General features: G+C 44.8%; 1 protein-coding gene across 7 annotated transcripts in view; it reads right to left on the bottom strand.

Moving 5' to 3' along the window:
- The window catches only part of KANSL3 (KAT8 regulatory NSL complex subunit 3), a 43,560-nt gene that overhangs the window by 5,445 nt on the left and 22,434 nt on the right, over positions 1–15,681 (bottom strand). For 5 of the 7 annotated variants that reach the window (XM_049651416.1, XM_049651417.1, XM_049651419.1 and 2 more), the window contains 12 exons: positions 14,907–14,981; positions 14,573–14,730; positions 12,007–12,070; positions 11,366–11,566; positions 11,003–11,159; positions 9,381–9,458; positions 7,580–7,771; positions 6,919–7,003; positions 6,358–6,485; positions 5,374–5,483; positions 4,744–4,966; positions 4,273–4,406 (listed from right to left, as the gene is read on the bottom strand). In XM_049651416.1, the coding sequence (XP_049507373.1) occupies positions 4,273–4,406; positions 4,744–4,966; positions 5,374–5,483; positions 6,358–6,485; positions 6,919–7,003; positions 7,580–7,771; positions 9,381–9,458; positions 11,003–11,159; positions 11,366–11,566; positions 12,007–12,070; positions 14,573–14,730; positions 14,907–14,981 (1,605 nt within the window). Of the gene's footprint in view, positions 1–4,272; positions 4,407–4,743; positions 4,967–5,373; positions 5,484–6,357; positions 6,486–6,918; positions 7,004–7,579; positions 7,772–9,380; positions 9,459–11,002; positions 11,160–11,365; positions 11,567–12,006; positions 12,071–14,572; positions 14,731–14,906; positions 14,982–15,681 lie in introns of those variants that run through there. The other 2 variants (XM_049651418.1, XM_049651421.1) reach the window with 2 other exon arrangements.

Here is a 15,681-nt window from a genome sequence, read left to right as displayed (position 1 = left end):
ACGGTTCTCAATGAGCTCTATCTAGCCTCTTCTTACCACTAACTAGCTCCCCCAGGCTGGAGCAAGCTGAAGAGGACCACTAAGAGAGAAAGAGGTATCACATAGTGGGGATATGCATTCTAGTTGGGCATCAATATGATTATCAACAAAGGTTAAGACTGCCTGATAATAGACCCAAATGGTTTTATAGATAATTTGCATCACACTATCAAGGAACTCATAATTTCTGTGCAATATAAATGTTTTTAGAATAGGAGAAGGGTGCCTGGGTGGCTCAGCTGGTTAAGCATCTGACTTCAGCTCAAGTCATGATCTCATGGTTCATGGGTTTGAGCCCCACATCCAGCTCTATGCAGACAGCTCAGAGCCTGGAGCCTACTTTGGATTCTGTGCCTCCTCTCTCTCTGCCCTCCCCTGCTTGTGCTCCGTCTCTCTCAAAAATAAACATTAAAAAAAATTAAAAAAAAAAAAAAATAGGAGAAAAACATGCTTCCGTCTCATTCTATAAGGATAGATTTACCCCTTCATACAACTGGACAAGGAAAGCACACACGTAAAAGCAGGGATGGATGGGAAGAAAACTATAGGCCTATCTCACTAATAAACACAGAGGCCAAAATCCTAAGTAAAATAAAAGCAAATCAAAAGAGTGGACATGCTTTTCCTCTGAAACACTTGGCTTCTTTATTTTATTATTTTTTTTGTTCTCTTTTGATAGGGTCTCGTTTCCTACATGTGCACAATACAAATAAACTGGGACATATGCAAAAAAATAATGGGACGTATTGAACAAGCTACTGAATGTAGAATTTAGATAATCTGACATTAGGAAATCTATTAAAGTAATTCATCATTTTAACTAACTCAGAGGAAATGTGTATGCTCATTCATCTCATGTGATTCCAAAATGGCAATGAACAAAATTCAAAACCCATTATTTATCAAGAAAAAGGAAAAGAGTAACAGTAGCAAATTATAAACATTCTGGACACTTCATTAACTGGAAGACCTGCATTATTAAACAATTTCATAAAGCTAGTGTGAGAACAGATGGGTCACAGGTACAAAAAGGCCCAGGTGTATGTAGTAATCGAGAATGTGAAAGCAGCAGGTTTCAAATGGATAGAAAGAAAGGATAATGGATTCTTCAATAAAGTTAGATCCTTACCTTAGCATAGAAAAATAAATTCCAAATGGACTGAAAAACTAAAGGTAAACAAACAAATGCATTATAAGAAAACACAAAAACAGAGTTTCAGTATAGGATAATGGAAAGTTCTAGACCTGAATTGTGGTGATGGTTGCACAGCAATGTAAATATACTAATGCCACTGAACAGCAAGCCTAAAGCCTAAAATAGGGCAAAATGATAAACTGTACATATGTATTTTACAATTAAAAAAATAAAATATTAAAAAAACACAGACAGATTATATTCTTGCAATGGTAAGAGCTTTCTTAAGACACAAAACCTTGGAGCTATAAAGGGAAAGATTTGAAGATTTTGCTACGTAAAAAAAAAACTTTCTTAATGTTTATTTTTGAGAGAGACAGAGCATGAGTCAATGGGGCAGGTTCACAGGGAGAGAGAGAGAGAGAGGGAGACAGAGGTTCTGAAGTGGGCTCTGTGCTGACAGCAGCAAGACTGATGTGGGGCTTGAACTCACAAACCATGAGATCATGACCTGAGCTAAAGTCAGACGCTCAACCCACTGAGCCAAGCAGGTAGCCTCACTATGTAAAAATTTTTAATGTATCATAAAAGATCCCAAAACAAATATCAAAAAACAAGCACTTAATACTTCAACAGAAAGAAAAAAAAAAGCAGTTGACTGAAGTATATACAACTTGTACAATAGACAAAGGACTGGAGTGACTAGATGGATCCAGTGTCCAACTTCAGCTCAGGTCAGGATCTCGGGGTTTGTGGGTTTGAGCCCCGCGTTGGGCTCTGTGTCTTACAGCTCAGGGCCTGGAGCCTGCTTTGGATTCTATGTCTCCCTCTCTCTCTGCCCCTCCCCTGCTCATGCTCTGTCTCTCTCTCTCTCAATAATAAATATTTTAAAAAATTTTTTAAATAGATAAAGGAAACATCTGAATGTATAAAGCTGCTATAAATAGATGAATGGATAAAGATGTGGTGTGTGTGTATGTGTGTGCGTGTATGTACATATATGTACACACATATATACGTGTATATATACATATATACACATATACACATGTGTATATATACATATATATGTATACACATATACACATACATATATACATGTATATACACACATACATACACATATGCAATGGAGTATTACTCAGCAATCAAAAATAATGAAATCTTGCCATTTGCAACTATGTGGATGGCACTAGAGGGTATCATGCTAAGGGAAATTAGAGAAAGACAAGTATCATACGACTTCACTCATATGAGGACTTTAAGACACAGAACAGATGAACACAAGGGAAGGGAAGCAAAAAATATAAAAACAGGAAGGGGGACGAAACATAAGAGACTCTTAAATATGGAGAACAAATAGAGGGTTATTGGAGGGGTTGTGGGAGGGGGGTTGGGCTAAATGAGTAAGGGGCATTAAGAAATCTGCTCCTGAAATCATTGTTGCACTATATGCTAACTAACTTGCATGTAAATTTTTAAAAAATAATACTAAAAGAAAAAGAAAAAAATTAAAAAAAAAACCATTTCACTTCACTCATCAAATTAATAAATTAAATTGAAAATACGGATTTCCATAAATGATAAAGGCATAGGAAAATAGGTATTCTCATCGTTGTGGTTTGAACTGTAACCAGCAGAACCTCTGAAAGACAATTAGCCAGCAGCTAGCCAGGTGTCAGATGCACAACTCTCCACTATTGATCTCTAGACTGTAGAAAGCTCCCAGAGGCACGCAAAACTCAGGAGCAAGGGTGTTCACTGAACCATTATTTTCTGTATCAAAAACAAAACAGCCCAACTCTCTAACAGGAGGTGGTGAAATACACTTTCGTACATCCACCTAGTGAAACATGAGGTAGCAACTGACAAGAAGTAGATAAGTCTCTATGTAACCCACAGGGAAGCATGTCACAACATGTGTTGTAAACAAAGGCCAGTTACAAAATAGTCCATATTCTGTGATCCCATTTTTGTCAAAAAAGTAAAATAAGATAATATACTTTGTATAGCAAGAAAAATCTAGGAGAATGCATACCAAGCTGTTAGTGGGTTATCATCTCTGAGAGTGGTATCATGGGAAATTTTCACTTTCTAAATTACTTCTGTAATTATTTCTGTAATGTTTGAATTATTTAAAATAAGCACATTTCTGTAATTGAAAAAATAAGGAATTAACAAAAAAAAGAAATAAAAACACCTCCATTTTTCTGCCAAAAAGGCGGTGGGGGGGGGGGGGCGGTAACTATGATCCCAATGAATGCCAGGTAACAATCTCTGTGCAGTATTTTCCTCTAAAAAGGAGGAGGCAGAAGATCATCTAGAACAGTTGGAAGCTGTCAAGTGCCAATAGGGGCCCGCCCCCCACTTCCTGGGCAGGGCTGGTGTAGTGGGAATGACGGGAACAGGGCCTGGCTTTCTGTCATGGCAGCCTGCATAGCACCCTCACTCCCACGAGGGAAGGCCAAGGCTGAAAGGGTCAGTGCACACTTGAAGGAAATCACACTCAACACTGGACTCCAGCTATTTTTTTTCTTTTGCCTCTGATCTCTAGGTAGCTCTCAGATCATGACTTAAGATTAGAAACATTTTACGTGACAAGGTTACAATAGAAATCCGATCAGCTACAAGGAACTGCTGGTGACTTGTGGGTAAGAGCTATAGAAATCTAGTGTGTCCTAAAAAGATGAAATGAATGCCAAGAGCTGGAACAGCACAATGTTGGAAAACTGGTCAAAGTAAGGTTGTTAATCAACTAACTCGCCTCTACCACAACCTGTGAATGATGAAACCAAGAATGGGAAGAGAAAAGGAATGGAGAGGGAAAGCAAACAAAACTTACTTACTGAGCACTGCTACACACCTGAACATAGTTCCATGTTTAATCCCAAAATAATCCAGGGGGTGCCATGGAAGAGGAGACTCAAAGAAGTCCACAACTTGCTCAATATTACAAAGCTAGAAACCCCTAGGTCTGGATTTGACCATGGTCTGCCTACAAGTCCAGTGCACTGGCAGCTACTCTGATAAGCCAGTCGGTCGGCCCCAAACTTCCCAATACCGGAGCCTGCGTCCTCAGTCTTTCCAGGCAGACTCACCTGTGAGCTGGAGGGCAGCGCCTGGGAGTTGGGCTCATCTGACGGGGCTGCTCCTGAGCCCATGGGGCTCAGTGTAGTGATTCGGCTGGGCTGGCCACGCAGTGTCAGAGTAATGGTGGTAGGGACCTTCAAGCCTGACAGAGATGGGGGGAAGGTTGTTTTTGGTCATAGCCTCCATTTTCTTCTCCTGGAGAGTTTCTTCACATGACACACACCACCCCCTCGGCCTCCCACCTCAGTTTCCCCAGCTGGGTTATCTACGCTCTATCAGTCAGTCTGAAAGGCAGCAGGAAACAGCTGTGTTCTTTTGACCTCTCTGGGGGCTGGTCTCACACAGCTGAATCCTTGGGGGGTCAATGCCAGGACCCTGGTGAGTTGGGTTCAACAACATGCCTTGCCCATGTGAGATGGGAAGGTCCTGGGGAAAGATCCCATATCTAAGAGTCCCCACGGCTGTCATGAGAGACTCACCTGATGCTTGGTTAGAGATCTGAGCCAGGCCAGGGAGGCTGCTTGCCAACTTAGCGAGGCCCCCATTGGTCAGCAGCTGGTGGATGGCTGTGGGCTTCCCACCAGGAGTGGCACCCAAGGAGGAGAGAGTGGTGGCCACAGGAATGGTACGTACAATGGTGCTGGTGCCCGTGGTGATGGCACCCAGGCTCTGCATGGGGGTGGGCAACTTCACACTGGTGGCCTGTGGGACACACAAGCCCAGGTGATCAGAAGCTATTGCCCAAAAGCAATGTTCGAGTATGGAGGGCCCATAGCATTAAAGGCTACCATCCACTGAGCACCTACTACATGCAAGGTACTCTTCCAGGCATTTTCCATATACTAGCTTACTTAATCCTCAAAACAACCCTTTGAGAGAGATACTATTATCCTAATTTTACAGACAAGGAAACGAAGACACAGAGAGATCAAAAAACTTGCCCAAGATCACACAGTAAGTGATGGAGCCTTAACCTCTGGTAGTTCCCAGGGTGAAGTCAGAAGGCTGTCTTGACCCAGATTCCAGACCCAGTTTCCCTGTCAAAACCAACTAAACTGAGAATGCCTCCTCCCCACACCTGCCCAACCCAGCAGAAGGCAGATGTGCACCTGTGGGGCTGGCCCTGGGGAGGGATTTGCTGGGAGGCCAGAGGTCTTGCTGCTGATATCCTGCAAGCTGAAGCTGAGACCTTGAAGGAGGCTGCTGGCTGATGTAGCCCCTAGGAGAGGATATAACAAATGTCAATATAGGCTCAAGCCCTCATCCCAAGAGCAGCCACACCCATCCATCTTCAACAACCAACTAAAATACCAATGCTCTTTCCCTGGGACATTTCCAGGGCTCTCAGAAAGATGCCAGGAAGGACTCCCCAGGCATGCACACTGCATGCCCACATGAGGAAAGCTACTATTCTAGACATACTGCCTTGGATTTGCTCTGCATATCCCAACCTGCTCTAAACTACCTGTCCAACATCTTGGACAATTTTAGGAAAACCAGAAAGTTGGAATCCCACTTCAGAAATCTAAATTCCATCCCTTCCAGGGAAGGGGACAGCTTCTTAAGCCAAAAGAATTCCAAATACCTGATTTACACTTCACTACACACAGCCCAGTGGCCACAAAGCAAAGAGGGAGGTCCTCCTGAAGGAGGACACCTGCACAGCCTTGGCCCTGCTGGACTCAGGCAACCAGCCTTCCCATGTAGGGTGGGGTGGTGAAAGTGAGGAGACAAGCAGAGGCAGAAAGGTGCCTCATCTTGCTAATGCTAGCACAGCACAATCTCCAATTTTCTGCAATCAGATGTGTTTAAGAACACCACAGTGAACACAATACATACATTTCCCACCAGCTATTTCTCCTCCTTATAGTACAAAAGACCCCACCTGCAGACTGGGCTCTTTACTCACTGTAGATATTAAGACCAAGAACTCTCCCACTTTAAAGCTAATTCTAACTTCACATCAAGCCTCTATGAAAGCCTGCAACCCAGAGGAGAATCCTCCAGATTCAGCTGCTTTCCTAGGACCACCCTCCAGCAGCAGCTGAAAGGAGATTTTGCTGGGAGGCGGGAAATGCTGGGCTACCAGATACCTGGGAGGGAGCTGCCAGCAGAGGTGGCCACTAGGCGGCTCTGGAGTGTATGCAAGGCACTGGGTGCAGTGCTGCTGGAGACTGAGGAGGCTGGGCTGGCTGAGACTCCCCCTTCAGAAGCATTTGACCTGGAGACGAAGACAGGAGCTCCGTTATTCAAAGGTTGGAGGGCAGCAGACCCCAGCAACACAGGGAGGGTTGTAGGGCCCAGCAAGGCTTTCTAGACACTAGAACCTATAGTTTTCTTTGTTCCACTTTCTGAATCTGGTCTCTAATCCTTCTGAAAGTCAGGCCTAAAATAAAGATTTCAAACCTTAAAGCAAGAGCTATGGGAAGCTTTGCAAATTTTCAGTAAAAAAGAATTGAACTGATCCCCTCCCCGCCCCACGGCACCACCCCCCACCCCCCACCCCCACCAAAAGGGCAAAGATCCCACTGAGAAAAAAGTCACATTCCCAAAACTGACAGAACCCAGACTATCATCTTTCCAAAGCACTAAATGGACCAGAGAAAAGGTAAAAAGAAAGGTTCAGAGCCAGAAAAGCTAAGAAACAGACTCACTTGGTAGTGGTGAGAAGCCCTGTGAGCTCCTTGGGCCCTGCTGAAGTCTGCCCCAGCGTCATGGTGATGGGCTTCCCTCCTGCAACTGCAAAACAGAAAACCCCAAGGCCACTGGTCAGTCCTGCTTGGCCCCTTTCAGGGTTTCACAGCCCAGGCTAAATCCAAAATACTATGAACAAAGACTGGAAGAAGAAAAATGACGAATAAGTAGAACAGTAGAATAGGGAGAGCTGGAGGTATTTTTTCTTCCATTTTCTAAACTTTTTGTAATATTTTATTATATTTTTTTCCTAAAGATTTTAAGTAATCTCTATACCTTCCATGTGGGGCTCAAACTCAGGACCCTGAGATCAAGAGTTGCATGCTCCTCTGAACCAGCCAGGTGCCGGAATATTTTATCTTTAATTGAAACTGATAGAGAACAAAATATAATGATGCTCCGGATGCTCCCCCTGATCCTCATTCTGCCTTCCTGATTATTCTAGTTCAGATCAGGTCACTGCCCACTTTTGCCCCACATGCTACCTTCTGTCTTCTCTGCTCCAGGCACATCTTACACTGAAGTACAGGCTGAGATGTCCAGCAAGTAGCCACCAAGGCAGCAATGATGTGTGCTCTGAGAGAGCTCGGTTTTTATTTAGACAGGCGAAGAGACACTCACCTTCTGGAGCTCCTCCTTGGGAAGGAGTACAAGGCCCTCCAGCTGTGTCCCCTTGGGAGATAAGGGACACCTTAATCTTCGGTCGCTTGGAGGTCTTGCTGCCAGGAAGAGGACTGGAAGGATGGTGGCGCTTCAGCTGGACCCTAAGATCCTCTTTCTCTGCCTCCTCCGTTTGTTCTGATGAAATGGGAACTAAGAGATGGAGCTGAGGTGAGGTCTTCCACAATCCAAAAAAGCCCGAGAGACACTGACAGACAGTAGCAGCAAGGGCATGACTGTGTGTCACATACAAAGTCACACTTCAAAGGCAATTGCCAATGATTCAGTCCCACCTCACTCAGGTCCCATCTGTGGTAGACACCATCTTGTCCTCTCAGGGAATGGCTCCATGCCCAACCCTTACCCTGTTCTGGAGTAGGCTCTGAGGGAGGAAGGGAGCTCTGAGTTGGTAGAAACAAAAAGGAAACAAGAAGACACCCTGATCTTACCTAGCGAAGGCCAACCAAAAAAGAGAGGACTCACTATAGTGAATATAAGCAGTGCTTCCTGGACTCAAACAATGTGATAATTTTCCTCTTTCAAGCCCAACCTCACATCATACAGCTGGGGGACAGTGAACATTCCACAAAGAAGCAGCAGAGAAGCACACTACCCAGTCCTCTCAAAAAAAGAGACTTTCACAAGGCTCTCAGAGTCCTACTCTGTCCTAAGCACCCAAGGTTGAAGATTTGCTTGCCAAATGAAGGCAACAAGAAGGATTATTGCCAGGAATTAAGGGTGGCTTTGAGTGGCTACTAGGCAAGGGAGCATCTCAGCCAAGACAACTTTATAGCTCCTGCCCAAAAGTAACAGGGCAATGGTGGTCCATGTCACAACTAGTCCCCAGGTCATTTGCACTAGTACAGAGAAAGGCCAACTGTTCGCACATGAGCTTCCCCCTCCACTGAATCAAACAGACTCATCCTGCACATGGCCAAGCCTCCTGGACTCTGAAGTTATCCTTCAGATTTCCTCAGAGATCCCCTTCTTTTTTTTTAAATTTATTTTTATTTTAAGTAGGCTTCCCACCCAGCGTGGAGCCCAATGTAGGGCTTAAACTCATGACCCTGAGATCAAGACCTGAGCTGATATCAAGAGTCACACACTTAACCAACTGAGCCACCCAGGCACCTCAGAGATCCCCTTCTTTTTAAAACCAGAAGCCCACTCCAGTCCCTCTTCTTAGCATAGGCAATCAGGGGAAGGGTGGGGAGGAAAGCAGTAGTATATGAGGATGGCGGGCAGGGATGGGGCTCCTGGCCTGGGCCACAGAGAGCTACGCCAGACCACAGGGCAATACCAGCTGGAAGGACCACTTAGGGGACAAATGCAGTGACTAAAATCAGAATAGGAAGGAGAGTAAAAGGGAGAAGAGCTACAGGTTTTATGCTTATTGTAAGTGGCTGATGTGCTTGTAGCAGCCAGGATGGAAGCAGGAAACCAGAGACAGGGAGAAAAACACACAAGGAAACTCAGGTTCACAGGCAATGGGCCACAGGCACACATAGGAGAAGCACAGCCAAGAACCACAAGAGACAAAAAAAAGAAAAATCATGAGAGGCCAACAGAAAGTACAGAGAAAAAGCAGACTATGGAGTAAGCAAAAGAAGTCAGCCAAGAAAAGAACTGACGACAAAAAGGCAGAAAAAGAAAAGTAGGAAACCAGAAACAAATGAGAAACAGAATGGGGAAGCAACTGAGGGAAAAGTGGACAGAAGCAGAGAACAGAGCGTGAAAAGGTGAAAGGAAAAGCAATACTCACCAAAAAGACAGGAGGAGGTGCCGGGAGGAAGAGCTTTCCTCACCAGCATATTTTGTTTCAGAAAAGCAGCAAACTGTGCTGGAATGAATCAGAAAGAATTACAGAATCACAGCCAGCCAGAGAAAAGAGAAAAGGAGAGGGAGTAAGAAAAAGATATGAAAATGTTCTAGAAAATGGTCATCATGGGCCCCTTCCAGAATTACTGCATGGGTTCGAAACCTAACTCCCATGATGATTCCATGGAATCACCCATAACTGAAAATAATAAATGTACCTGCTTCATTTGCCGTTGCCACGATTCAACGAGCAATAGCAAGTCAAGTGCCAAGAAGACAGCATGGCACATAGTCAGGGCTCCATAAAAGTTAGCTATAATCATTCCCTCTTGCCTCTGAGCTCTGTCAAAGTCAGGGCGCTAGGGCTGCTGCTCTGCACCATATTCTGGGTCCTGTTTCGAACCCAGGTCACCAATCACCCTTCAAGAACTCCTTAGATTCTCAACTAATTATCCCCTCCATAAGCAGAGCCAACCACTGGTTCTCTCTTCATCAAAAGCCTATGGAAACACCACCCACCCACCCACCCAGAACTTGGCTCTGGCCACCACTTAAGAAGATCCAGGTCACAGACCATCCACGTGCACACTAGAAGCTTGGCCTTTTTTCCTTTTTTTGTTTTTTTTTTGCCTTCACAGATCCCCTCACACACTTGTGCTCCTTGTTAGCACCACTCTTAAGGGCACCTTCTTAAGATGCCTGGGTTTAAGTCCTTTGGCTCTACTAAAAAGAAACACAGGGGAAGTGAGCAGATCAGCCTGCTGTCATCTCTACATCTCTCTACTGGACAGCCAGCTCTGGTGCTGCCACTTTCCAGGCACGTGAGACCTCAGATGATACATGCTCCTGGATACATACACACACAATGACCAAGGGGCCTTACCTCAGGGCTGCCCAACAGGATCAAAATGGGGGCATGGGGAGAGCCACTGTTTCTTTTCCACCTACCCGCAAAACTCTCCCTTTTCTGTGGCTTTAGTAGCACTCATTGTTCTCCAAACTCTGATCTCAACCATACAAACATTTCCCAGTCTACTCTAAAACCTATCTGCAGAGAGACTGATAAACTTCACTGAAAGTCTCAATATGGGAGGCTGAACCTTCAAGGTGGAAACAAAGAAAGGGCATGATGCCAGTTTAGTTGCCCTGGAATCTGATGAGTAAAGCTAATCACCCTGTCCACATGATCTGAAGAGTGTCCTGACTGCAGGAGTGGCTGGGCAGGGCCTAAAACAGAAGAAGTAGCTTCCCCAACTGGGAGTCAGAAAAAATTTTTAGGCAAATACACATGGAGTCAGCTCATAAAGCCTAACTTCCCAGAACACCAATGCAAAGCTATAATTAGTGGAACTATACAACCCCACTAATGCACAGACCTTTTGTGATGTCTTACTCTTGAAAACAATCCTCAGTATTCACTTCAACCTAATTTTGTTTGAACAGAAATGTGGGAAACGGTGCCTCTCACATGCCCCAGAAGTTACAGATGTCAATACTTTCCAAATGCCATATGATGTCACTGCAGAAGATAACCTGAGAGGCTACTAGGCCAGGAGGAGCCAATACCTTGGGCTTGTTTGTGGGTCAGCACAGCTTCTGTCCGCTGCACATGTCTCTTCAGGAGCTGAGAGCTCCCGATTTGACTGGACTTCTGGGCAGAGGTCACTGTGGTCACTTTGGTCTTGGGACTGGAAGTGGGGCTGCTGGACACACTGGAAAGATCCTGAGTAGGGTGAGAAGAGTAAGAGCTGAGCCAATGCTGTTTGGATTTAACCATTAATTATCAAGTCCCCTGGAATTCCCTGGTCAGGAATTCTCCTCAAAGCAACTCTAAGGCCTACAGCACTGGCAAAGTAGACAAGCATCCCTAGGAACCAAATCCACAGTCTTCCTTCCCCAGCAAAAGCACTCCCTCCCTGCCTACATTACCTCTGAGCCTGAGGGTGAGGCAGGAAGCTTGGCAGCTGGTGAGGCAGGCCGACTGCCCCGCTCAGGAACCTCAAAGGCCAGGTCTCTGCGGGCTGCATCCCGAGGCTTCTTCTTCTTCTCAGCATCCTGATCCCGAGGCTCGGAGCCCATGTGCCCTTCGGTGCGAGTGAGCACTCCAGTCAGAAAGTCCACGATCTCATCCTAGTATGAAGAGGGGCCCAGGCCGCTGAGTCCTTCAGTCTAGGGAATAGGAACCTCCCCGACAGGGTTAACTCAATTCAATCAACCCTGCCTTTGGCGTCAGGTGTGCCTTCAGTCCTTCTCCAGGCACACAGAGCCAGGCACAAATCCAAGCCTCAGTCAAAGACCAGCAGGAGCCTATGCCCCAAGGCCTCTGTGGGGTGGTGTTCTGGGATGGTTGTGCTCCCTCACTCCTCCAATAAACTCTTTCTCCCCTGATGCTCTGTATGCATCTTAGACTGTCACTCTCATTTCCCCTTTCCTTTGCTTATGATTTAGTTCTACCAGAGGCCCCAGTGGATACTCCTTCAGAGCCAAAGAGGCTGCTGCCAACAAGATCAAGCCTAAAGGTTATAGAAAGGCAAGCCTAGCTGAGAAAAACACATAAAGCAACTGTGTACCTGAATACATCTGTCCACCATGCTCTGAGTCAGTCCCTCTGATTTCTTCTTTGTTTTGCTTATTCTAAGAGACAGAGACAGAGAGGAGAAAATGGCATCACATGGAAGCGAGAATGGGTTTCTCTTCTGTGTTGGTTCTTTTCTAGGCTCAGAAAGGAGGACTACATTAGCCCTCACGCAGTTATCACAACCTCTCTGAACCTGTTTCCATGTCTGCAAAACGGGGAATCATAACACCTCACTCATGGAATAGTGAGGATTACAAAAATAACACATATAAAAAAACAAATAACATATGGAAATTGCCTAGGACTGTATACTACAGAAGTCCTATACCTTTGGCTTCACAGATAAACTCTATCTGACTTCTAAGACCTTATCTAGAAGTCTCCCAATGGAGGCCCAAACCCTGAGATCACTGGTTGCTGTTGAAATGAGATTAGTAGAAGAGGAAAGGTGGTCACAGGTTAGTTCTAAAGGGATAAGAGAAAATGGCCACAGATGGCTGCATTCTCCTCTTTGAAAGCTAGTCTGAAAACCCCTGGTTTCTGACTGGGGGCCTCAGCAAAGAGAAAAACAGAGCCCCCAATGACAGGGTAGAGAACAACATTCTGAGTCTCCAAATTCTGAGACCCCAATTTACTGGCTGTTGGCCTCTAACCTAGGGTAGCACCCTCATCTTACAGATAAGGATCGCTGAGTCCCAAAAGTTAAGCAGTTTACCCAAGCTTCTTAGCAAAGCAGCCAAAACTAAATTAAGGTCTCCCAATCCTCAGGCTGATGCTCATGGCATCATGCAAATATGTCTCATAAGCAGCCTCCTGACACAACTCCATGAAGGTATCCCCACCTCTCATGTTCCCTCCCTGCCACTCAACACACACATGATACCTTTTTTTTTTTTTTTAATTTTTTTTTTCAACGTTTTTTATTTATTTTTGGGACAGAGAGAGACAGAGCATGAACGGGGGAGGGGCAGAGAGAGAGGGAGACACAGAATCGGAAACAGGCTCCAGGCTCCGAGCCATCAGCCCAGAGCCTGAGGCAGGGCTCGAACTCACGGACCGCGAGATCGTGACCTGGCTGAAGTCGGACGCTTAACCGACTGCGCCACCCAGGCGCCCCCACATAATACCTTTCTACAGATAAGAACGTCTGAATGACCAACAAAGACAATCAATTTACATGAAAACACTACCTTGAGAACCAAAGCATTTGCTTCTAGGCCCAAAAGAAGCTGCCAAATGACAAAGACCAGGACTTCTCCAAAACATCTCTGGGTAAGAAACTGACAAGACAGATGGGGGCAGATACTTGCTTTAAGCTACTAGCTAAAAAACACAAATGAAATTAATCTCGGGGCGCCTGGGTAGCTCAGTCAGTTAAGCATCTGACTTTGGCTCAGGTCATGATCTCGTGGTGAGTTCGAGCCCTATGCTGGCCTCTATGCTAACAGCTCAGAGCCTAGAGCCTATTTTGTATTCTGTGTCTCCCTCTCTCTCTGCCCATCCCCCAACTCATGTTGTCCCTCTCTCTCAAAATTATAAACATTAAAGAAAGTTTTTAAGAAATTAAATCTCTAAAATTGAGCATATAAAAAAAGGAAGCCCAATAAATGACACAATCTCTTTTTCAGTAATTTCATGAAAACACAATTAAAGTCCCTACAGGCAGCCAGTCTTGTAAAGGACCAGTGGCCATCTCAATGACCAAAGGTGCCCCTTCCAAACTCTGGCTGTTTTTACTCCAAAATACATAAAACGATGCTTAATACAAATAAAATCTAAGTTCACATACATCCTTAGTAAGGAAAGAAAATATAAAAAATGCCTACCCCAGTGAAAGCACAGTGACCAAGACTGCCTTCACAAGGTCTCAAAGTATCTCCTTCCCATAGGGTGACTACTAATCACAAAGGGAAATATAGTAACTTTACAGTGGAGAAACCTGGAAGATGCCACCTTAACCACACAATCAAGGTTAACACCATCTATGATAAGACACATCAACATCATGTATCCCCAGAGAAGATGTGCTGAGGGCTTATCACCTCTCGCATTCCTGCCAAAAATGCATATGCTCTACCTAATCACAAAATGTTAAAAACCTACATTGAGGGGCAGCCTACAAAATAACTGGCCACAAGTCTTTAAGATGTCAAGGTCATGAAAGACTAAGGAATAGTATCAAATTCATGGAGACTGAGGAAACAAGGCAACTAAAAACAACATGTGATCCTGGACTGGATACCGCACAGAAAAAGGACATCAGTGAAACAATGGACACTATCAGCACCTACAGATTATAGTGTCATACAATGTTAATTTTCTCATTTTGATAATTATACTTTGGATATGTGAGACATCAACACGTGGAAATCTGAGTTAAGGGTATGTAAGAATTTTTTGTACTATTTTTGCAACTCTTTATAAATCTGAATTAGTTCATGTAAAACAGTTCCCGTTTTCACGGAAGCAGATTTAGTCTATAGTTACATCATCACTTCACAGGCATCTCTCCAACACTGTAACATGGCTCTCTCACAGCTCTGGGAGAACCTACGCACCTGAGATTATCGTCAGCTCCCCCAACTACCACCAAGCTGTTCTCAGCTCGAATCTTCTCCCGGAAATCCTCCATGGCTTCAGGATGACACTGCAAGGAATTCTGCCCAATGACAAAGAGGACTGGAGTCTTCATATCCAAGAGGGGATCATCCACATCCTAAAACATGTATAAATTTTACTATCAGCCAATTAATATTCACTGTGCACTGACCTGGCAAGTCCACTGAGGGGAGTCAGCCTGGCAACTACAGTCACTAACCAGTTTGGGCGAGGTATGCACCCCCTTACCCTTACCAGCCAATGACCCAGCAATCAGCTACACCCCATGCTTACCCCTCTGGGACCATCCACAGTAAGTAAAGGAAACCCAAGGCAGACAACTGCAGTGACGTACTCCATCACTGACACCTGGAAATAATACAAAAGTTTGTCTCAAGGTCAACTTCACTGTGGCTACATCCAGAGCTACCACCCAGAGTCCGGAGGTAGTCCAGACCTACCAGCTAATCCCATCTCCTCCCCACCAGTCCTAATCCTCAAGGGTACCAGCCATAGTGGCAGCAGTAAGAGCACAGGGCACAAGATACACTGTACCACCTGGAGAAGTGAAGCCCTGAGAGGATCCCAGTAGAGGGCTGAACCACAGGATGGGAAGTTCAGTGCTTCCAATCCTACCAATTCTCTATATTAATGTCTTGTTCACTTTTTCCTCCACTAATAGCAAATGCAATCAGGAGAACACAAATATTGCTCTTCTTCCTTACATGAAGAAAATCTCTCCTTTTTGAATTTAATAGTTAGCTCCAGGCACTTGCAGTCGCTGACTAAATTCTGCCATTCCCAGGACCAGGGAGTTTAGGGAGATAGCCCTCTTCTTCTGGTGGCCCTGGATGTCATACTTAACCAGACGACATGAAGCAGCACAGACTTCGCTTATTTGATCCACTTGAAAACTGGGGCTTTGGACAGGTCAGGGACACTTACACAAGCTAATGTACGTAAAATAATAAAGAAAAGGTTCCCTGATGTCTTAGAAAGGCATAAAATATGAACACAACATCAAATTCCAAAGCTATTAAAATTTATGCCTGTTACAATTATCATTTTT

Source organism: Panthera uncia (assembly GCF_023721935.1).
Source record: "Panthera uncia isolate 11264 chromosome A3 unlocalized genomic scaffold, Puncia_PCG_1.0 HiC_scaffold_11, whole genome shotgun sequence".
Lineage (NCBI taxonomy): Eukaryota > Metazoa > Chordata > Mammalia > Carnivora > Felidae > Panthera > Panthera uncia.
The sequence above is the reverse complement of the archived record's forward strand: the minus strand, read 5'-3'. Positions and strand labels throughout refer to the sequence as shown.